This window comes from Macaca nemestrina, chromosome 3 (genome assembly GCF_043159975.1).
Source record: "Macaca nemestrina isolate mMacNem1 chromosome 3, mMacNem.hap1, whole genome shotgun sequence".
Lineage (NCBI taxonomy): Eukaryota > Metazoa > Chordata > Mammalia > Primates > Cercopithecidae > Macaca > Macaca nemestrina.
Genome location: NC_092127.1, coordinates 189,114,476 through 189,138,868, shown reverse-complemented (window position 1 = coordinate 189,138,868; position 24,393 = coordinate 189,114,476). Strand labels below are relative to the sequence as shown.

Here is a 24,393-nt window from a genome sequence, read left to right as displayed (position 1 = left end):
TTTTTGAGACAGAGTTTTGCTCTGTCTCATAGTTTGGAGTGCAGTGACACAATCTTGGCTCACTGCAACATCCACTTCCCAGATTCAAGTCATTCTTGCACCCCAGCCTCCCGAGGCTTGCTCACAGCCTCCTGAGGGATGTGAGCTTACAGTTCACACCTATAAGCTGGGATTACAGGTGTGAACCACCATGCCCAGCTAATTTTTTTATTTTTAGTAGATATGAGGTTTCTCCATGTTGGCCAGGCTGGTCTTGAACTTCTGACCTCAAGTGATCCACCTGCCTTAGTCTCCCAAAGTGCTGAGATTACAGGCACGAGCCACCGTGCCCAGCCTGTACCACATTTTCTTTATCTAGTCTACCATTGATGAGCATCTGGGTTGATTCCATGTCCTTGCTATTGTGAATAGCACAGCAGTGAATATATGAGTGCACGTGTCTTTTTGGTAGAATGATTTGTTTTATTTTGGGTATACACACAGTAATGGGATTGCTGGGTTGAATGTAGCTCTGTTTTCAGTTTTTTTTTTTTTTTTTTAAGAAATCTCCAGACTGCTTCCCACAGTGGGTGTACTAATTTACATGTCCACCAACAGTGAATAAGTGTTCCCTTTCTACTGCAGCCTCACCAGTAACTGTTGTTGCCTGGCCTTTTAATAATAGCCATTCTGACTGATGTGAGATGGTATCTCGTTGTGGTTTTGGTTTGCTTTTCTCTGATGATTAGTGATGCTGAGCATTTTTCCATATGTTTTCTGGCTGTATGTCTTCTTTTAAGAAGTGTCCGTTCGTGTTCTTTGCCCATTTCTTATTGGGGCTATATGTTTTTTACTTGTTGATTTGTTTAATTTCCCTATGAACTCTGAATATTAAACTTTTGTTGGATGTGTAGTTTGTGAATATTTTCTCCCATTCTGTAGGTTGTCTGTTTGCTCTATTGATAGTTTCTTTTACTGTGTGGAAGCTCTTTAGTTTAACTAGCTGCCACTTGTCTATTTTTGTTTTCATTGCAATTGCTTTTGGGGACTTAGCCAAAAATTATTTGCCAAGGCCCATGTCGAGGAGAGTATTTTTTAGGTTATCTTCCAGGATTTTTAGTTTGAGGTTTTACGTTTAAATCTTTAATGCCTTTTGAGTTAATTATTTTTTATATAGTAAAAGGAAGGGGGTTTTAATCTCTGCATATGGATAGACAGTTATCCCAGCACCATTTATTGAATAGGGAGTCCTTTTGTCATTGTTTCTTTTTGTCAGCATTCTTGAAGATGAGATGGTTGTACTTGTACTTGTGCAGTTTTATTTCTGAATTTTACATTTTGCTCCATTGGCCAATGTGTCTGTTTTTGTACCAGTACCAACCTGTTTTGGTTACTGTGGCTTTATAGTATAGCTTGAGGTCAAATAGTGTCATGTCTCCAGCTTTGTTCTTTTTGCTTAGGATTGCTTTGGCTCTTCGGGCTCTTTTTTGGTTCCATATAAATTTTAGAATAGTTTTTTTTCCCTAATTCTGTGAATAATGATATTGGTAGTTTGATAGGAATAGCATTGAATCTATAAATTGCTTTTGGCAGTATAGCCATTTTTATACTGATTCTTCCAATCCGTGCGCATGGAATGTTTTTCCATTTATTTGTGTGGTCTCTGTTTTCTTTCTGAAGTGTTTTGTAGTTCTCCTTGAAGAGATCTTTCACCTCCTTTGTTAGCTGTATTTCTAGGCATTTCATTTTCTTTGTGGGTATTGTAAGTGAGACCATGTTCTTGATTTGGCACTCAGGCTGGACATTGTTGATGTGTAGAAATGCTCCTGAATTTTTACATTGATCTTGTATCCTGAAACTTTACTAAATTGACTTATCAATTCTAGGAGCTTTTTGGCAGAGTCTTCAGGATTTTCTAGGTATAGAATCATGTCATCAGCAAAGGGAGATAGCTTTTCTATTTGGAGGCTTTTTGTTTCTTTCTCTTGCCTGATTGCTCTGGCTAGGACTTCCAGTACTATGCTGAATGTGAGAGTGGGCATCCTTGTCTTGTTCCAGTTCTCAAAGGGAATGGTTTGAGCTTTTGCCCCTTCGGTATGATGTTGGCTGTGGATTTGTCATAGATGGTCTCTGATTATTTGAGGTATGTTCCTTTAATCCCCAGGATGTTGAGAGTTTGTATCATGAAGGGATGCTGGATTTTATCAAAAGCTTTTTCTGTGTTTATCGAGATGATTGAAGTTCTGTGGAATTTTTTCTACTTATTCCTTCAGCTCTTTTATTGAATTTTCTATTTTGGCAATAATTGGAAAAACTTTTACTGATGCATAATAGATGTATATAGTCTTTGGGTAGAAGTGATCATTTAATACATCCATATAATGTGTGTGGTCTTGGATTTCTCCGTGTACTTGGGATACCCATCACCTTTCAAAAATTCCTTCATATTCTTTCATTCTTTTTCAGAGTAGCTTGTTCTATTGTTTTATGGCTGCAATGTCTTCTCAAATCTTTTTGAGGAGATGAATTCAATCTTTTAAGTTCTCTTCTCTTCCCCAAATCAACTATGCCTTTTGTGAAGAACGCCTCTGTGTGTATCCTGCCTGCTCCCTTTCCTTTGTGCTATTGATTCCCCCCAGTGCCTGGGTGATCTTGGCCTGTGCTTTCAATTGATCAATAAAGGACCAACCTGATGAACATAGATGGCCCTATGATGAACATAGATGGCCATAGATGGCAGAACATAGATTCTGCCATGCTTGTGTGGCTGTGTGTGGTCTCTCAGCTTCCCCAACAAGTGGAAGATTGACTGAGTTTTCCACCTGGGAATGGGGCCTCTCAACCAGCAGGCTTGATGTCAGTCTGTACACACCAAGACAGACAGAGGAGGTGAAGATTCTTGCACATGTAAACTCCACCAATACCTACAATTAGAAAGTTTGCCTTTCTCAGGAGTATCTTTCTGTTTCTTTAGAAAGCAGAATTCCAAGGTCAGTCTTAGAAAAAAATGATGCTACTGCTTGAGTGAGGGTAGAGGGAATGATGTCGGGGCACTGATGCCAGGAAGTTCTACAGACATTTTTCAAAAACTTTGTATTTTAAAATCATTTTAGTTGTATCAAAGAGCTCCAGAGACTGCACAAAAGAGTTCTTATATACCCTTCACTCACCTCCCCCTAATTCTAGCATCTTACATAACCATGGCACATTTGTCAAAACTAAGAAATTAGCATTGAGACGTTACTATGAACTAAATTATAGACTCATATGTATTTCACCAGTTTTTCCACTAATGCACTTTCTCTGTGGCATGATCCAATGCAGGACACCTCATCGCATTTAACTGTCAGGTGTCCTTCATCTCTTGTCATCTGTGTAATTTCTTGTTTTGTTGTCTTATCGCTTATGATTTTGATACTTTTGGTAAGTGATGGTCAGGTATTTTGTAAAATGTTCTTCAATTGAGGTTTATCTGATGTGTTTTCATTAAGAAATGAAGTTGTGGAAGTTTTGGAAGTGTATGACAGAACGGAAGTGCCCTTCTCATCATATCTTTTCAGGGAATAGATGATATCAACGTGACTTTTTCTGTCAATGGTATCTTTGATCACTTGGTTAGGTGGGGTCTGCTGGGTTTCTCTACCCCAACATTACTTGTTTTCTTTTTCCATGCTCTATTCGTTAGAGGTGAGTCTCTGAGTTCAGCCCAAAGGGTTCCAGGATGACTACCATGCTTTTTCCCTGTACATCCCCCTGGCAGCTCCTGATTGGTAGATGGATTGGTTCCCCGGCCAAGTTGGGTAATGAGTGCATTTTCTGAGACCTTGGACATGGAAGACACAGTAGACTGTCTTTCTCTTTCTCTCTCTCTCTCTCTCTCTCTCTCTCGCTCTCTCTCCAGGTGCCTAATTTTTGGAATTAGATACCCACTGAGGGCACTTTTTCAGTTCATCATGTACAGAAAGCTACTCTCTGGTATGAGACAATGGGTCTGAGTTTCCACCTTTGTGAAAAGGGGATAACAATATTGGCCTTGCAGAAACCTGAGGATCAAATGAGATGATCCAGGCAGAGCAAGTGGCCCAGGGCCCAGCATGTGGTTGGTTCTCAATAAACATCAGTTTCCCTTTGTCCAGGCTCTTCATGGGTCCTCCACCTCTGATGCGCTGAAGCCTGGCAAGTTATAGCCACCATACAGTGTAAACGACTATGAGCTAACTGTGTTCACAGAAGGGGATTTTATGTGATGAAACAATAAGAGAACACAAAGTTATCATTTCTGTGCCTTTTGTCTCTCTTTGGTAAATCAAAGCTAGAGAGGTCTATGTGGGCACCATTGCTAACAGAACTGTAATGATTTCTCTCAAATCCAATGAAGTCTCAGTTTCCCTCTGTTAAGAGCTATGTGTTTAGCCAACATGTCTTCTCCCCTTTCCTTACAGAACTTCAATGTGGGCCACATGCATCTCTCATTTCCACATCACACAGGGCAAGGGGGTGCCGATCTCCTGGTTCAGAGAGTGGATTGTAATTGGCATAAACCAATAATAGCAATCCCAATCCCCGTGCCTATGACTGGTTCAGGATGGGCATGTGACCCACATTTGACCAGTGAGTTATAAGGGAAAGTCTGGGGCACTCTGGGACAGACTTCTCTTCTTTGAGAAAGATCCGTAGGAAGGCAGAGCCCCTTCTATGTCCCCTGAGTGCTCTTCTGTCTGGATAGTGTGTGCATGTTTGTGGCACCACCTAAAACCATGAGGGCTGCCAGCTTGAAGACAATGCCAGCACATTAAGGACATCACCGCAGTGAGATGGACTAACCTGGGCTCTGATGGTGTTGATCTAAAGCCCATTCTGTGCCATGGATTTTCCCTCCCTTGGACTCATTGTTTTGTTGTTGTTTGTTTGTTTGTTTAGAGATCAGGTCTTGCTCTGTTGCCAAGCCTGGAGTGCAGTGGCGTGATCATAGCTCACTGCAGCCTCAATCTCCTATGCTCAAGTGATCTCCCTGCCTCGGCCTCCCAAGCAACTGAAACTACAGATGCATACCGCTGTGTCCGGCTAATTCTTAAATTTTCTTTTTGTAGAGATGAGGTCTTAATTTGTTGCCCAGGGTGGTCTTGAACTCCTGGCCTCAAGGGATCCTCTTGCCTAGGCCTGCCAACATGCTGAGGTTACAAGGGTTGAGCCATTGTGCCTGGCTGGACTCCTTATTAAGTGGGATAACCCTTATTCTCCTTTAAGGCAGTCGGAGTTGGGTTTTCCATTGCTTGTAGCAGAAAGCAAATAGATACAGTATACCTTTAGAAAAATCCTCTTGCAAACAAGCAATCTTTTCAGAAGACCTCAGTGGAGACTGTTACTAAGATCTCCTTTCAACAAGGCTGATGTTTTTATCTGAGAGGTAAAGTATGGGAATCAGGGATTGAAGGGGAAGAAGAGGCAGGATATGGGCGTTGGGCAGAGGGAAAGCAAACTCCCTAAGAAGAGAAGCTGATGGGAGAAAAGAGCTCAACCCAAAGTTTCTAAAGCTTTTATTGCTCTTGCAAGAGAGATGAAGGACATGTCTCACAGAGTATATTGCGTGTCAGGCAATAGGAGCTCTAAATACATGATTTTATTTAATCTGTATGCTGGTTTTCTAACATATTATTACTGGGGCTCAGAAATCTCAAGTTACTGGTCCAAGGTAACACAGCCAGATCATTCTGATGCTAAAGTCCTGCTCCTTTCCTTTATCACCTGAATCCAACCTTCAAGTTCTCCAGAAATGTCTCAAATCCATCTGTTTGAGAGCCACTGTGATGTAGTGGTAGATCACGGTGATGTGCTCTACATCACTGATCCATCTACATCTTCAGGCTTCCCCCACTGAGCCACCCCGCCATGGTGTCTCTCCTGGATTGCTGTTTCATCTATCCAACTGATATCCTCCCAGTTTCTACCCTTGTCCCTACCCCTACCCCATTGTCTTTTGTCTACACAGTAGCCACTCCCCTCCTTAAACAGTTCAAGGGCATCTCATCACACAAATCCAAAATCTTCCCTGGGGTTCCCTAGGACTTCCATAATCTGGTCCTGCTTGGCTCAGCAGCCACATCTGTACCAATTTTCAGTCAACTCACTAAGTTCCAGCACCTTGGCCTCCTTACTGTTCTTGGAAGAACTGAGGGTGACTCTGAACTCAGGGCCCTTTGCCTGTTGGTCTTCTTTGCCTGGAATGCATCCTCCATCATCTCTTTTCCAACTTGCTGGTCTTGGCAAAGGAGGCGTTCATTGAGCACACCAAGGTAGCTCCCCTCTCTGGGTCGCCCTGTTATTGTGTGGGCAGGTGGGCCAGTGTCAAGACCTTAGTAACATCCAGAGCCCTCCAAGATGGAGGTTTGGAGGGCTCTGGGGCTAATACTTCAGAGGTATAGACATAAAATGTCATATAGAAAAGCATATCCACCAATACATTCTTGTCATGACCACAAAGAGTGAGCGGGGAAACTCTATGGAAGAAGATGTCTAGAAGGCAAGTGAATACATTCTGGGTTATATGATTTTGGTTTCTGTGAGAGAATAAGACTCTCTGACAGCTTAGAAGGGAATCTCTGCACATTTTCCTCTGCCAGGCATGTCTGTACCTTACTCATTTCTCCCACAATGAAAGAGAAATGTCCCTTCTGATAGGTCTGAACCTGAGCCATTGATGGGGCCACTATTACTAATGGATTGGGCTGCTGTGCTTGGCACCCTTGAGTCTGCTGGTACCAAGGTGAAATTTTGGGACGATTCCAGGGCCTTGCTAAGGCTTTGGTACTGTGCTTCTTGCTTTGACTTGACCTTCAATATTGATATAGTCATTTTGATTCCTATTTTGAGGTTTCCCTAACTCTCTTGGGAACATGGTGTGGTGGTAGGGAACAGAAAAGAGCTTTGAGACAGATGGAGAAAGCTGATTGGTCAGGCAGGACTCAGGTTTCTCTTGGTCTTGGCCAAAACTCTGTTAGAGAACATCCCAACCTCACTCTTAATTGTTAAGGATTAAAAATATGATGCGTGTCTTAGTATGTTTAGGCTGCTATAACAAAATATCATAAACTGAGTAGTTTATAAATGGCAGAAATTTACTTCTCACAGTACTGGGGGCTGGGAAGTTCAGGATTATGGCTGATTTGGTGTCTTGGCAGGATCCGCTTTTTGATACCTTTTCCCTGTGTCCTCACATGGTAGAAGGGGCCAGAGAGTTCTCTGGGACCTCTTAGGGCATTAATTCTGTTTATAAGGGCTCCACCCTTATAGCTCAATCACCTCCCAAAGACCCTACTTCTCAACATCATCACCCTGGAGGTTGACATGTCAACATATGAAATTTAAAAGGACACAAACATTCAGACTAAAGCAATGTGTGAAATTAATTTCTATTTAGAAAATGCTATTGAATTAAGCACAGAAGGTGGTTGCACAAATGGATTTTTAGAAATAGGATGATGCAAGGATGGCAGCTATGTTGCCTGGGAAAGGCTCATGTGTGACTCGCCACTCTCCCTGCTAGGTGGAAAGAATTAGAAAACGTGTGTTGAGAGTGGCAGGGGATAAACATGAAACACAGAAACACCGACAGGGAAATCCATTAATCATGTTTGTCTGTGATCACCCAGGAAGAAACAGATATCTGTTCTTTGTGGCAGTCGCTAATGGAAGAGACTGTGCTGTGATTTCATGTTTGAGATTGGAAGAGGAAAGGGGACAGATAGCAAATGATGCCACAGGAGAGGCACAGTGCGTGGGCTGAATCATCAAAGTGACATGTGTTTGCTAAACGTGGCTCAAGTTAGGGGCTGGGGTGGGCAAGTCTGTGCAACTTCCGTATCCACTGAGGACCCACCTTGAGGCAGCTCTGTGCTGGGGGCTGCCTGTGCACAGCCCACCCTATGGAGCCCACAGTCTCCAGCGGGGAGAAGTGGGGCACAAAACCATCAACTGGGCAGTGTGACAAGTGCCGTGGAAACCAAACTACATGAAGCAGAGACTGTGTAGCAGACTTCTGGGAGGGCCTGGTTCCATGGGAGGAGGGTCACAAGAAGAGGGTGACTGATATGATTTGGATTTACGTCCCACCCAAATCTTATTTATTTATGTATTTATTTATTTATTTTGAGACAGAATGTCACTCTGTCACCCAGGCTGGAGTGCAGTGGCATGATCTTAGCTCACTGCCATGTCTGTCTTCTGAGTTCAAGCAATTCTCCTGCCTCAGCCTCCTATGTAGCTGGGATTACAGCATGCGCCACCACTCCCGGCTAATTTTTTTGTATTTTTAGTACAGATGAGGTTTTACCATGTTGGCTAGGTTGGTCTCGAACTCCTGACCTCAGGTGGTCCTCAGGCCTCCCAAATTGCTGGGATTATAGGCGTGAGCCACGGGACCCGGCCCGAATCTCATTTGAAATTGTAATTCCCCATATTGGGGGAGGGGCCTGGCAGGAGGTGACTGGATCATGGGGGTGGATTTCCCTCTAGCTGTTCTCCTGATAGTGAGTTCTCTCACAAGATCTGGTTGTTTAAAAGTATGTAGCATCTCCTGCTTTACTCTTTCTTTCTTTTTCTCCAGCCATGTAAGACATGCCTGCTCCCCTTTACCTTCTGCCATGATTCCAAGTTTTCTGAGGCCTCCCCAGCCAGGCTTCCTGTACAGCCTATGGAACTGTGAGTCAATTAAATCTCTTTTCTTTATAAATTACCCAGTCTTAGACAGTTCCTTATAGCAATGTGAGAACGGACTAATACAGAGACTTTCAGTAATACTGACCTGGGAAGTGTTATTGGTTAAGGCTCCAGTTTGGAAAAAGCTCAAGGGTCAACTGGTGAGGGCAAATCGACTATACATTCCCCTGCAAATTCTTCCCGCTGGGAACCCACAGGGCTGAATTGCCAAGCTCTGAGACCCACTGGCGTTTGCAGGTGAGTGAAGCAAATGTGCATTTGCCATCCGCCCACTTAGTGTCCCAGATGTGTTTTCTAGATCAAGGCTCTGCAACTTGTTCTCTAAAGGGCCAGGCGGTAAATATTTTCAGCATTGTGGGCCACAGGGTCTCTGTTGCAGCTGCTCAGCACTGCAGTTGTAGCAAGAGAATAACCATACACTATACAGAAATCAACAGGCATGGCTGGTCTGGCTACAGACATTAGTTCTAGATCCTTGCGACTCACAGCATGGGCCCTGACTCGGTATTGTCAGCATGTCCTGGTGCACCACTGGTCTGCAGCTGGTCCCAGTGCACCTGAATTTCCATTCATAAGGTAAATCCTAACACAGATTCTTGCGTGGCAATGGGTTTCTTTAATCAGATTGCTTTCTTGGCAGTGCTTTACTGGGAATGGGGGTTCGGATGAGGGAAGGGCGAAACTCATTTGGAACTTGGAGATCACGGAAAGGTGGCTCTGAAGGGGGTGAATGGGGACTGGGCATGCCACTGGAGGGTAGCCCCTGGGAAAACACTGCGACCTGCAGAGGAAAAAGCTCTGGGAAGTGACAGTGGAGCCAGGTGGAAGACAGGAGGGTGCCAGAAGTAAGTCGTCCCTAAGCAGAGTTTGTTGATTGCTCCTTTAGGAGCCAGGCACTGTCAGGACAGGAGGGTGGGATCAGGAGATGGACATGAATCTGACCCGGCTTCTTTGAGGGAGCCTGAAGGTAAGGAGGGTGAGGCATGGGTGAGAGTAACGTGATGCTGTAGTTGTCAGCGAGCAAAGGCATGATGTAAAGCAAGCAGAGCCATGAGTGACAGCAAGTGTGCGCGAGAGTTCGTGGAGGAGGTGGCGTCTAGCTTGGGTGGGTGGTGCCATGAGCCCCAGAAGACATCATGGGAGAAATGGAATTGGCCTTTGAGAAATGGGAATTTTAACATGTACAGATGAGCGCTGAAAGGCATCCCCAATAGAGAGGACAGGACGAATGAAAGCAGGAAAGTGGAAAATCAAAAAGTGGGTATGAAAAGGAAAATACTGGTTTATTGGCACCTGTGCGTGTGTGCTGTATAAAGGTTTGAGTGGTAATGTGAGGGAATGTTAAAGTGTCTTTCTCTTGATGAAGAATTTTCTGTACTTTTTCCTTAGTGAATAGATGGTACCTTAGGAAATACAAAATAGTAACAATAATCATGTAGATTGTGATCAAGTTAGGTAGAGTCTCGAATTGCCAAGCTGTTTGATTTCATCTGTGGGCAAAGTGATTTCATCAAATGGTTGGTGTCCACCAACCATTTCTGTGTTTCTAATTAAACTTGAGTCTCTTCACTCTAAGAGGAATGTGGCCCATCCCACCCAACCCTGAAGTAAGAACAAAGTGGTGAGAAGGAATGTCCAAGAAATAGTTTATTCCAAACAACAAATGCCAACTTGAACAGAACCAGAAAATCTGGTGTTCCTAGGGCAACTTCCAGCTCCTGCCCCTAATTTGTGAACTCAGCCCAGTAAAAAAAAAAAATCTTAAGAGCCTCCAGGGTCACAGTGAGGAGAGGAGCAGGCCCATTATTTCCTGGGGGAGGTGGGGAGCAGGTTGGTTATTGATGGGGACATGAAGTAAAGTGTGCAAAACAAGCCGACTGACGAGGACCACACAATCCAGAAATAGCCTCAGTTCAAAGGAGGAAAACAATGACTATTTCTTTTTTTAAAAACAAAAATATAAAACCTCACCATACATTAAAATGTCTTTTAATAAATCTAAGAGATGACATGGACAGCCCCAAGGATTGAGTAATCATGTAAAAAGTGAACAATGGAAGGTGGATGAAAAAATAAAAACACAATCGAACTTCAGCAGGATGTAACAAATATCAAAGACTCCAGGAAGACCATTTGGAAGAATCCTGCACAGGAAGCTTGTTTGCACAGAAAACTGACTGGCAGGTGAGTGAAGGAAGAAAGTATCTAAATAATGATGATAATTACGCTGACAAAAAAGGCCATTCAATGAGTCATCCAATGCTTGCGGTTACACACAGGATCTTCTTTAACCCCGTAACTCCCCTGCAACGATAGTTTTACCATCCTCATTTAAAAATGAGGAAACTGCCATTCAGAGCGATTGCATGCTTTGCCTAAGGTCTCCCACTTAGTAGCCAGCAGGGCTGGATTCTCAACACAAACCTGACTCCAAAGTCGAAGCTTTCCCTGCTTATCCCAACATCTTGCAGTTCAAAGGCAAGCTTCTCCCTGAGCAGATCGTAGTTTGCTTTTTGTGTGAACCCATTTTCTTCCTGAAATAAACTTTCTAAGCACCCATGCTTCCTAATGTATAAAGAGGGAGCCGCCCCACCAATACAGATGGGGTACTCTCTGTAAGAAGATGCTGACAAGCTGATTTTACACCCTTCCCAGGAGAGAACACCCTGAAAGCCGATAGAGTTGGAGAGTTCTGCTGCAGGTCTGGGCTTTCGGGCCAGTTGGATGGGGTGCTGATTACACTCTGTAGGAGTAAGCCGACTCTCATCTGAATGGACACCTGTGTGCCATCCCAGCACAAAGGACATGGTGGTGGTGAGGACTGCTGAAATTAGAAGGCTGGTCTTCTTAAATGAGGGGAGGAGCGAGACCGCAGCGCTGAGACCTTGGGGACAAGGCTGGTCTGCATGCTGCACCATCTTACAAGGTCAGAAGGACTGTGGCCTGCCAGAGAATGCACATGAAGACACTTCAGGTTTTGCTTCAGGATTTGGGAGTGTTGTTTTCACAGAAGGGGCCAAAATATCAGATATTTATTTTGCTGTCGGGGCGGTGTTTTTCGAAAGTGCTCTCTAACAAGCTAGGATGTGCCAAATTGCAAAGTCATGACGGTTTAATTGCTTTGGGGAATGGGGGTTCACTTCACATATTAAGGTTGCATTTTGCACGTAAAAATGACTTTATAAATATCAGAGGTTTTTCATGTTTCCTATCTAATTGGGCTCTCCCCATAATCTTGTAATTTGAAGTGGGGCAGAAGTGTTTCACCCCTTTGGCAGATGCAGAAAACTGAGGCACAGAGAGGGCGTGACTTGTCTGAGGTCACACAGTGAATCAGTCATGGAGATGGGACCAGAACCCAGGCTTCCCAGCTCCAAGTCCGGGGCTCTTTCTGCATCTGATGTTTTCAGGGGCAAGACAGGGACCTTCCGGGCATAAAGAGGGGCTCTGGGTGGGCAGGGCGGAGACGAGTGCAGTCCTGTTGAGCAGCAACAAGTGTGGGCTTAGCTGCTGCAGCCGCGGGTGCAGGTGGTGGTGAGGAGGTTGTTGTTGCACCCGTCCTGGAGTTTGCTTTGGGCCTGGCCTCCAGCTCGGCTGTCGGTGTCCAAGAGCTGGCTGCCCTGTCCCTGCTGCCTCCTAAGCCTGCAAACAAGCACAGATCTGAGTTAGTGGTGCGGCACGGGGTTGTGGAGGCACGTCCAGGAGACACACTGGGCAGGCAGTCAGCTCAAACCCTCCCCTGCCTGGAAGGATTGATCATTAAGGCATCCAGGGTGCTGTGGACTAGAGCCAGATGGGCCTGGGATCAAAGCACAGCTGAGGCGCACTTGGGTGGGTTACTTAATGCATAGACCCTCAATTTCTCTGTCTATAGAATGGAGATAATAATTCCCATCCTGTGGCTCCTTGTGATGCTTACTTGAGATCATATATTTATATTTTTGTTTACATCATATATTTATATTGCCCAGGCTCACAGTCAGTAAAGGTGGTGAGTCCCAGCTGTCATTCATTCAGTATATATGTATTAACTGCCCACTAGTGTACCAGCCACCATGTCCAGGAGCAGGGGATCCTCTGGCAAGCCAAACAGTTATATTCTTTGTCCTCAAGAAGCTCAATGTCGAAAGGGGAGACAGGCACTAATGAAAGAATCCCACAAGTAAATATCCAAACAGTTAAACACAGACTTACAAAATATCCTATTACAAACTATGTTGAGGGGGTGTGATTCCGAACACTGCATTTCCTAGCAGTTGGCCACTTGGTCACCTTTCACGTGTTGGAAGATGTCAGTGTCCCTCTGTTTCTGATCTTCAAGCTAAAGTTCAGTCACTATACCACAGCTGTCACTGCCTGTGGATGGCGGCAGCAAGTACGGAATGGAGACATTTAAGGAGGCAGTGAGAATTTTTAGAGCAGGGAAGAACTCAACTCACATCCTGGCTTGCAACACTTTCTACTTGGGTTATGTTAGCCAAGTTGCTTTATCTTCTTCTTAGCCTCAGCTTTCTTATGTAAAACTAGGAATTATATCGTTCACTTTGCAGGAGGCTAAGGGGATCATAGACAATACGTGTAAAATATCTAGTATAGGGCTGGGAATAATAATAATTGCTCTTAGTTCTACCTTGTTCTGAAAAAGAGGATTTAGCCTGAATTTTAAAACTAGTATGTTTCTTTCCAACAGATTGCAGAGCGGGTTGTCAACACCTGTTGTCTTGATTTAAATGAAAGAGCTGTTTCACCCAGCAAGCCTCTGTGTATGCTTGTTACATGCAGGGTCCTCAGGGTTATCCTAAGATGACTACAACAGTCTATGCCCTTAGACAGGTCATGGTTGTGTGTGTGAATGTGAGTGTGTGCAAAGTGGGAATGCCTAGTGTTTGCAACAATGCTGGTACTTGAATAAGTCCTTCAGATAACACTGAAATACCAGCAGCAACACTGTGTTTCATAAGACAGTGAATTGGTGGTTCCTTCCCCCAATCCTTCATGCAAAGGCCCAGGACCAAGGTGGGCAGTTCCTCTGCCACCGTGGCTTGCAGCTCTCCAGATAGGGCAACTGGGAAAGGTGGTCATGGTTAAAATACATCATCCTAGTGAAGTGGGCAGGAGCCAGAGGACAGAGCTGGGAGGCTCCATTCGGGTTGAGGCCTTGGTGATAGGATATTTCCTCTTACCCTCAGTTGAAGAGGTGGCTTATCATCCTTCTTAGTAAAAATATACTTTATTTTCTGTCTGTGTTGGCATTTATTTGGACTTTTTGCCTTCAGCACTTGTGTTTAATTGGCTTTTGTGTATTTGACATTAGACCAGAACATTCACAAAATGGGGCTCTCAAAGTTCAAAGGCAGGCCAACATATTTTCTGGGACTCCAGCTGGTAACATGTTCAAACACTGCAAGGATTATTTAAAGAGTCTGCGTTCTTAAAACTGAATTAAAATACCATGACTATAAAATCATGGATTTCAAATAAGATATGATACCTCATTGATATCTTGAGGCTAAAAAAAAAAGAATTGTTCAGTACTCAAAGATTGCCTCACTACAATATACTGTCTTAAAACTAGTTGAAATTCTTTTCTCTCCAGAGCTCTTCCCATCCTTCTCACAATTTCTTTTCTTTATCCTTCTCTAAGCTAAACTCTCTTTGTCCAAAACTCCTTAGCTAGTCTGACATAATATCTGTGAAGAATGCTTGCAAACCAGCAGAAATGAAATAAAATCACTTTGATCTTCATGCTGTTTTTTTTTAAAGCAAAGAAAAAATTTCCATGTAAAAGACATTCTCTTCATACTAAAAAGGAACTGCAACATTTTGATCTTCAAGGACAAAGACTTAAGACCAGGAAAATATGATACAAACTCTGCTATAATAAAATAACTTATCTTTTGGGCCTCCTGACATAATTTAGTCACATTATTCTTTGTCCAATTCAGTATATTGGCAACTTAAACTGCCTTACCCCAAATTTGGTTCACAGCCTTCATAAGACTGTCTAATAGGCCAGATGTGGTGGGTTAAACCTGTAATCCCAGCCCTTTGGGAAGCTGAGGTGGGTGGATCACCTTAGGTCAGGAGTTCAAGGCCAGCCTTGCCAACAAGGTGACACCCCATCTCTACTAAAAATACAAAAATTAGCTGGGTGTGGTGGCACACACCTGTAATCCCAGCTACTCGGGAGGCTGAGGCAGGAGAATTGCTTGAACCTAGGGGGTGGAGGTTGCAGTGAGCCAAGATCATGCCACTGCACTCCAGCCTGGGTGGCAGAGTGAGACTGTCTTAAAAAAAAAAAAAGAAAAAAAAAAAAGATTACCTAATTAAAAAAAAAAATCTTAAAATTTAGTCTTACCTCATTTTTTTCAAAAAATAATTTGGATCCAACCATCATTTGTAAACTGGTGAGTTTGTATTACCATCCCATGACAAAATTCTAAAATAAAAACCACAAGATCTTCATTTGTATGTATATATATCTAGATGTGTTTATGTATATATACACGTATTACATTGTATCTTGTCTACATAATAAAATCTGATGTAGCCAGCCAGAAATCTCTTTAAGAAATTTTATTTTGATTGATTTAAAAGAGCACTCATATAAAATATACAGTAATTAATCAATTTTATGAAGTTCATGTCACTTAAGTAAATCTTTGGTAAACTAGTTGGTTGAGGCAGGGGAATCGCTTGCTGGGAGGTGGAGGTTGCAGTGAGCCAAGATCGTGCCACAGCACTCCAGCCTGGCAACAGAGCAAGACTGCATCTCAAAATAAATAAATAAATAAATAAATAAATAAAATAAAAAGTAAATAAATAAAATAAAAATAAAATTGTTAATGAAATAAAATTAAAATGTCTTCATAATTGTCTACATACATTTTTTTTTGCCTGGGTTTACTTGTCAGACAGTTTTATATTTTGCTTTTTCTATATGTTTTAAGATCATAAGGCTATGAACCCAGCCTAAAACAAAATGATCTTCCTGCAATTACTTGATGAATAGAAATAATTTAATATTGCTAATTTAATAAAAGCAGACATATTTTCTGAGTTATTGACAGGACACCATGCATTTAACTTTAGGGTTTTTGCTTCGGTAAACAATTGATATTTACAGGCTAAAAAATTATTAATAGAGAAATAACTTGAAATGATGATTACCTTTGTCTAATATCTCAATTCTCATAAGTAATTTAGGTAAGCTATAAAGCAGAAAAATGTAAACTGGACAAATGTCTATAAGTAAACTTTTCATGTGATTTAAAATCTTAAGGTTATGTTTAATTAATAGGTACTCATTAAATGTCTGGGTCATTTTCAACTAAGACTTCAAATTATAAACTGGTTCTCATTCACAATGTTGATACATGACAGACAATTAAAGATCTTGCTTCCTAGAGTTTTACTAAAATTCAAGGTTACTGAGAGTTAAAAATTTTAATTAATATATAAAATTTTGTATATAAAATATACAAAAATATGAAGTTTTTAATAAGAATTATAAGAAAGACATAAAATATGTTCTTTATTGAGAAAAAATGTTTTGTCTAATTCAGAGGCTATTTAAAGGTGGTTTTAAAATATAGATCTAACAAGAAAATAGAAACAAGATATAAAAGAATCAGTAAGTAGGAGAGAAAGATGTGAAGAAAGTTATAGATATGAAGGTAAATTTTTGGTAAGGAAGGTTGCAAAGAAAAGAGACTAATTTTGAATAAGAAAGAATCTTGTGTGGTAAATTTTTGTCCTAAAATAAAATGACTGAGTTATTTAAGGAGGAGGAGGCAGAAGACAAAGCAGAATATTTAAGGCATGTCATGCATGGTCTGTGTGAGTCACAGAAAGGCTTGTGAAAGGGAAATGTATGAAAGTAATGTTGTATGTGATCAAGTTGGCTACAATTAAAAGGAATTATTTGTGATAACCTTTCTAACAATTGAGCTTTGATATTCAAAATACATTAGCAAAAAACTACAAAAAAAAGTTCCCTATATTTAAATAAAAAGAAGATGTTTTTGAAGTATTGATCTGCTCTTAATAAAACTGCAAGATGTTTTTATTTTTAATTCTGGATTCCAAGTCCAGAGTGTTCACCATTACACCATACAATTTTACATTACTTTTTTTTTTTTTTTTCCAGATGGAGTCTTGCTCTGTCGCCCGGGCTGGAGTGCAGTGGCATGATCTTGGCTCACTGCAACTTCCACCTCCCGGGTTCAAATGATTCTCTTGCCTCAGCCTCCTGAGTAGTTGGGATTACAGGCATGCGCCCCCCCAAGCCCAGCTGATTTTTGTATTTTTAGTAGAGACAGGATTTCACCATGTTGGTCAGGCTGGTCTCAATCTTCTGACCTCGTGATCTGCCCACCTCAGCCTCCCAAAGTGCTGGGATTATAGGCATTAGCCACTGTACCCCGCGAATCTTACATTGATTTTCAATTCTAAGGTATTTTTCTTATTTTTTTTTTGAGACAGGGTCTTCCTCTGTCACCCAGGCTGGAGCACAATGGAGTGATCTTGGCTCATTGCAGCCTCAACCTCCTGGGCTCCACTGATCCTCCCACCTTAGCCTCCCTGCCATGTTGCCCAGGCTGGTCTCGAACTCATGAGCTCAGGCATCCCAAATGGGATTACAGGTGTGAGCCATCACACCTGGCATAAGATCTGTTTCTTCACAGTAATCTTATTCCTGAGATCTATTTAATTTCCCTAGTTTCAGGTTAAAAGTGCTGTTCTCTTCATTCAAAATGGTCATTTCATTCTTGAGGTAATGTTTTACTTTTGAAATTTCCCAGAGGTTCAACTTTTGCTATACCTCCCTGTATGTGCCTTCGGAGTCATACGTCTTTGACCTCAGTTTTTTCTCCCGTTCAGAAGGCCTGGGATGAGAATTTTTTCCTTCAATGTTTTTTGTCAGCTCCCATGAAATCTTTCTCCGGTTCTAACTCTGCTGTTATGGCCTGATGCTGGAACATTTATCTGAAGGTCTAAAAAAGGCAATGTTTTTCTTCAGTATAACTTAATTCTGTACTCTTAGTTTTTCTTGATATGTCTGAGCTTTTCGTCATAACCAGAAACCTCAAATGTTGTTACTCAGAGCCATGTATTCCTCTGCTTAAGGTACTAGTTTTCTTGTTTACATTCCTTTATACTTTAAGTGTATACTCATATCATTGGATACATTATTTCTGTGTCCTATACTTCCAGGTTATCTAAATGAGCTTCCTATAAGGAGAAACAATCACACTGCAGAAGGTTTTTCTTTATCTTTTTGGTATTTGTCCTAAGAAAGAAAGATTTTATGTTTTAACAAGATAATTTTCTGTGTGGCCTTTATTAGGTTTTTATTGCATAAGAAAACTGAGCTTTGAAAGGGTTTGTAGTTTTCTGTATTGCTTTTGGAGTCTTTTGATTATCGCTTTGGTTAAGTGAATGACTATTATTTTACAGTGACATGTGATTCTGTTTTGATCAAATGTTTTGAGCCTTTTAAGATCTTTAACAAACTTCCCCATAATCACATCCTACATTAAGGGTTTTTTTTTTTTTTACTTAAAATTGACTTTAGTGTTTTCTAGTTGGACGCCTGGAAGGTACCAAAGGATACATCTCTCATCTTGCAGAGGCAGTAAATGATTAGGTTTATTTGATAAATCATATAAGAAACATTGTCATGTTGTTGATATGAATGTTTCAATAATTATGTAAATTCATAGAAATCTGATAGGTTATCAGGCATAATTCTGGTTATTTTCTTAAAATTCTACATAGAAATATATGTGAGTATTCATATGGTAATATGGTTATTTGCATAAATCCAATAAAATTCTGCCTTCTCTTTATAGTTGAATACAATTTCAAACATGGGGTATGTTATCAAGGTTTTGACTGAAATGTCATATTAAAAATATGCACAAAGTACCTGATTTTAAGCATCCCCATCTTATAATGAGTAAATAACAATTGTCACTTCCTGGTGGGCCCAGGAACCTTAAGACTTGTGATGGTTAATATTGAGTGTCGACTTGACTGGGTGGAAGGATGTAATGTGTTGTTCCTGGGTGTGTCTGTAAGGGTGTCGGCGAAGGAGGTTCAGATTTGAGTCGGTGGACTGGGAGACTCAGACCCACCCTCAATCTGGATGGGCACCATAAAAGCAGGCGGAAGAACATGGGAAGACCAGACTAGCTAAGTCTCCTGGCTTCCATCTTTCTCCCATGCTGGATGTTTCCTTCCCTTGAACATCAGACTCCAAATTCTTCAGCTTTTAGATTCTTGGACTTCCAGTTTTAGATTTGCCAGGGGCTTTGGAGCCTTCAGCCACAGACTGAAGCCTGCCCTATCGGATTCCCTACTTTTGAGGCTTTGGGACTGGGACTGGCTTCCTGGCTCCTCAGCTTGCAGACGGCCTGTTGTGAGACTTGGCCTTGTGATCGTGTAAGTTAATTCTCCTAATAAACTCCCCTTCATAAATCCTATTAGTTCTGTCCTTCTAGGCAGCCCTGACTAATACAAGACTCTAAGTAAAATCTAAAGTCTGCCTTGGTGTGGCTTCCTAGCCTCAAGAGACTTTAAATCTGAGATCCCTATATGATCACTATAGAGAAAAAGTTTCCAAAGAAAAACCATAATACACCTGTTAGTGGGTTGTAACTCTGTACATTGTTTTTGAATTCTTGTTATCTACCTATAGACTAGCCTAGGTCCTAAACTGGAATTCTTCCAATTCAACTTTCTTTCTTTTTTAAATAAAATTACTAAAATGAGACTTGCTTGTTCCTAAAGCCTGACACACTGAAACTAGATACATTTTAAGGAGCAGGTTTCATGCCTCATGTGTGGGCCACAAAGAAGGCTCACCAAGCTTCCTGATGCCATAACCAGAGACATTTAAACTGCAAACCAAAATAAGAAGGGCGTGTTTTCCACACTGTAAACAGCTTATCCTAAGGTGTCAGCACAAGACTCCATATCAGAATAAGACTCTTCCCCTCCCGGATGCTACCTTTTTCATTTGGCAGGATAATGCTGTAATTCACATTTCACAATAAGTAATTGCTCTAGGCAGCTTTGACAATAACCCTCGCACAGCTTTCTGGTCAAGTTATATTAGTGATTTCTTTTGTCAAGTTGACATTTTCTTCTTTAATTCAACCCAGTCATAAAATGTGACTCAATGGCTCCAACACGTCTCACCCAGTTTCCCCCACGGTCTTTTAGATTTTAGTTTTTTGCCCTTAGGCTTCGGCTCTGAGTTCAAAATCACTGTACAAACTAATTGTATTGTTGTTAATTATCTTATTATAATTGTATTATAATTATTTTTTTATTTTTTATTTTTTATTTTATTTTTATTTTTATTTTTTATTATACTTTAAGTTCTACGGTACATGTGCATAACGTGCAGGTTTGTTACATATGTATACTTGTGCCATGTTGGTGTGCTGCACCCATCAACTCGTCAGCACCCATCAACTTGTCATTTACATCAGGTATAACTCCCAATGCAATCCCTCCCCCCTCCCACCTCCCCCCTCCCCATGATAGGCCCCGGTGTGTGATGTTCCCCTTCCCGAGTCCGAGTGATCTCATTGTTCAGTTCCCACCTATGAGTGAGAACATGCGGTGTTTGGTTTTCTGTTCTTGTGATAGTTTGCTAAGAATGATGGTTTCCAGCTGCATCCATGTCCCTACAAAGGACACAAACTCATCCTTTTTTATGGCTGGATAGTATTCCATGGTGTATATGTGCCACATTTTCTTAATCCAGTCTGTCACTGATGGACATTTGGGTTGATTCCAAGTCTTTGCTATTGTGAATAGTGCCGCAATAAACATACGTGTGCATGTGTCTTTATAGCAGCATGATTTATAATCCTTTGGGTATATACCCAGTAATGGGATGGCTGGGTCATATGGTACATCTAGTTCTAGATCCTTGAGGAATCGCCATACTGTTTTCCATAATGGTTGAACTAGTTTACACTCCCACCAACAGTGTAAAAGTGTTCCTATTTCTCCACATCCTCTCCAGCACCTGTTGTTTCCTGACTTTTTAATGATCACCATTCTAACTGGTGTGAGATGGTATCTCATTGTGGTTTTGATTTGCATTTCTCTGATGGCCAGTGATGATGAGCATTTTTTCATGTGTCTGTTGGCTGTATGAATGTCTTCTTTTGAGAAATGTCTGTTCATATCCTTTGCCCACTTTTTGATGGGGTTGTTTGTTTTTTTCTTGTAAATTTGTTTGAGTTCTTTGTAGGTTCTGGATATTAGCCCTTTGTCAGATGAGTAGATTGCAAAAATTTTCTCCCATTCTGTAGGTTGCCTGTTCACTCTGATGGTAGTTTCTTTTGCTGTGCAGAAGCTCTTTAGTTTAATGAGATCCCATTTGTCAATTTTGGCTTTTGCTGCCGTTGCTTTTGGTGTTTTAGATGTGAAGTCTTTGCCCATGCCTATGTCCTGAATGGTACTACCTAGGTTTTCCTCTAGGGTTTTTATGGCTTTAGGTCTAATATTTAAGTCTCTAATCCATCTTGAATTAATTTTCGTATAAGGAGTAAGGAAAGGATCCAGTTTCAGCTTTCTACTTATGGCTAGCCAATTTTCCCAGCACCATTTATTAAATAGGGAATCCTTTCCCCATTTCTTGTTTCTCTCAGGTTTGTCAAAGATCAGATGGCTGTAGATGTGTGGTATTATTTCTGAGGACTCTGTTCTGTTCCATTGGTCTATATCTCTGTTTTGGTACCAGTACCATGCTGTTTTGGTTACTGTAGCCTTGTAGTATAGTTTGAAGTCAGGTAGCGTGATGCCTCCAGCTTTGTTCTTTTGACTTAGGATTGTCTTGGAGATGCGGGCTCTTTTTTGGTTCCATATGAACTTTAAAGCAGTTTTTTCCAATTCTGTGAAGAAACTCATTGGTAGCTTGATGGGGATGGCATTGAATCTATAAATTACCTTGGGCAGTATGGCCATTTTCACGATATTGATTCTTCCTATCCATGAGCATGGTATGTTCTTCCATTTGTTTGTGTCCTCTTTTATTTCACTGAGCAGTGGTTTGTAGTTCTCCTTGAAGAGGTCCTTTACATCCCTTGTAAGTTGGATTCCTAGGTATTTGATTCTCTTTGAAGCAATTGTGAATGGAAGTTCATTCCTGATTTGGCTCTCTGTTTGTCTGTTACTGGTGTATAAGAATGCTTGTGATTTTTGCACATTAATTTTGTATCCTGAGACTTTGCTGAAGTTGCTTATCAGCTTAAGGAGATTTTGGGCTGAGACAATGGGATTTTCTAAATATACAATCATGTCATCTGCAAAGAGGGACAATTTGACTTCTTCTTTTCCTAACTGAATACCCTTGATTTCTTTCTCTTGCCTGATTGCCCTAGCCAGAACTTCCAACACTATGTTGAATAGGAGTGGTGAGAGAGGGCATCCCTGTCTTGTGCCAGTTTTCAAAGGGAATTTTTCCAGTTTTTGCCCATTCAGTATGATATTGGCTGTGGGTTTGTCATAAATAGCTCTTATTATTTTGAGGTACGTTCCATCGATACCGAATTTATTGAGCGTTTTTAGCATGAAGGGCTGTTGAATTTTGTCAAAAGCCTTTTCTGCATCTATTGAGATAATCATGTGGTTCTTGTCTTTGGTTCTGTTTATACGCTGGATTATGTTTATTGATTTGCATATGTTGAACCAGCCTTGCATCCCAGGGATGAAGCCCACTTGATCATGGTGGATAAGCTTTTTGATTTGCTGCTGAATCCGGTTTGCCAGTATTTTATTGAGGATTTTTGCATCGATGTTCATCAGGGATATTGGTCTAAAATTCTCTTTTTTTGTTGTGTTTCTGCCAGGCTTTGGTATCAGGATGATGTTGGCCTCATAAAATGAGTTAGGGAGGATTCCCTCTTTTTCTATTGATTGGAATAGTTTCAGAAGGAATGGTACCAGCTCCTCCTTGTACCTCTGGTAGAATTCAGCTGTTAATCCATCTGGTCCTGGACTTTTTTTGGTTGGTAGGCTATTAATTATTGCCTCAATTTCAGAGCCTGCTATTGGTCTATTCAGGGATTCAACTTCTTCCTGGTTTAGTCTTGGAAGAGTGTAAGTGTCCAGGAAATTATCCATTTCTTCTAGATTTTCTAGTTTATTTGCGTAGAGGTGTTTATAGTATTCTCTGATGGTAGTTTGTGTTTCTGTGGGGTCGGTGGTGATATCCCCTTTATCATTTTTTATTGCGTCTATTTGATTCTTCTCTCTTTTCTTCTTTATTAGTCTTGCTAGCGGTCTGTCAATTTTGTTGATCTTTTCAAAAAACTAACTCCTGGATTCACTGATTTTTTGGAGGGTTTTTTGTGTCTCTATCTCCTTCAGTTCTCCTCTGATCTTTGTTATTTCTTGCCTTCTGCTAGCTTTTGAATGTGTTTGCTCTTGTTTCTCTAGTTCTTTTAATTGTGATGTTAGAGTGTCAATTTTAGATCTTTCCTGCTTTCTCTTGTGGGCATTTAGTGCTATAAATTTCCCTCTACACACTGCTTTAAATGTGTCCCAGAGATTCTGGTATGTTGTATCTTTGTTCTCATTGGTTTCAAAGAACATCTTTATTTCTGCCTTCATTTCGTGATGTACCCAGTAGTCATTCAGGAGCAGGTTGTTCAGTTTCCATGTAGTTGAGCGGTTTTGATTGAGTTTCTTAGTCCTGAGTTCTAGTTTGATTGCACTGTGGTCTGAGAGACAGTTTGTTATAATTTCTGTTCTTGTACATTTGCTGAGGAGTGCTTTACTTCCAATTATGTGGTCAATTTTGGAATTCCTGTATTATAATTTTTAAAGTTTACTCTTATTGCCTCTCCAATCTTTGTGATGCCAACTCTCCTAACAGAATCATGTTAACTCAACACTTCAAGATGACTGCTCATGCCCGTGGACTAATAAGATGGAAATCAATACTAGACCACAGACAAACTCACTCTGAGACGATTTTTCCTTCTGGCCTTTTTATTACTTTACTGTGGTCTGGATCCCTGACAAAGACCCACATATCTTCCCCGCAACATGGGACAGAGACAACTGGGACAGATCCATCCTGGTGCTGAGGGATAATTAAGCCTAACTATAGCATGGTTGATCAATGACACTTTCAGAGACAGAGCTTCAGACCAAAAAGGGAACATGCAAAAACTAATCATATGAACTGGGTCATTCTTGTCATTCCCAAATGAAATAGAGTAAATGACCTGCTGCAATTCTAAGACTAGTTTTGCCCACTGCTATTATTTAACAATCAGAACTTGCCAACTCCTCAACATCCTACTAGTGCCAATGAAATTTCTCAAAGAGCAATAGGTAACATTTCTCCTTATGAAACCTCTAACCTTCTCTTTGTTCTTTGGACATACTAAAGACCACTCAATCTGCATGTATGCCCTGAATTGCAATTCTTTCCTCCCAAATAAAACATTTTAATTTGATTTTAAAATTTCATTTGTATAAATTTATGGGGTACAAGTATAATTTTGTTACATGGCTAGATTGCACAGTGGTGAAGTCAGGGCTTTAGAATGGATGCTGAGAAATTACTTAATGCGTACAACGTATGCTATTTGGGTGATGGCTACTGATATTGTTTGGAGGTGTGTCCCTTTCAAATCTCATGTTGAAATGTGACCTCCAACATTG

General features: G+C 41.1%; 1 protein-coding gene across 7 annotated transcripts in view; it reads right to left on the bottom strand.

The window, feature by feature from the left end:
• Positions 1-10,325: 10,325 nt before the first annotated feature.
• Positions 10,326-24,393, bottom strand: part of LOC105483926 (serine/threonine kinase 32B) — a 408,729-nt gene continuing 394,661 nt past the window's right edge. For 3 of the 7 annotated variants that reach the window (XM_071093894.1, XM_071093893.1, XM_071093895.1), the window contains exon 12: positions 10,327-12,336. In XM_071093894.1, coding sequence (XP_070949995.1) covers positions 12,198-12,336 — 139 coding nt within the window. In that variant the 3' untranslated portion in view covers positions 10,327-12,197. Of the gene's footprint in view, positions 12,337-15,052; positions 15,134-17,298; positions 17,691-24,393 lie in introns of those variants that run through there. The other 4 variants (XM_071093883.1, XM_071093889.1, XM_071093890.1 and 1 more) reach the window with 3 other exon arrangements.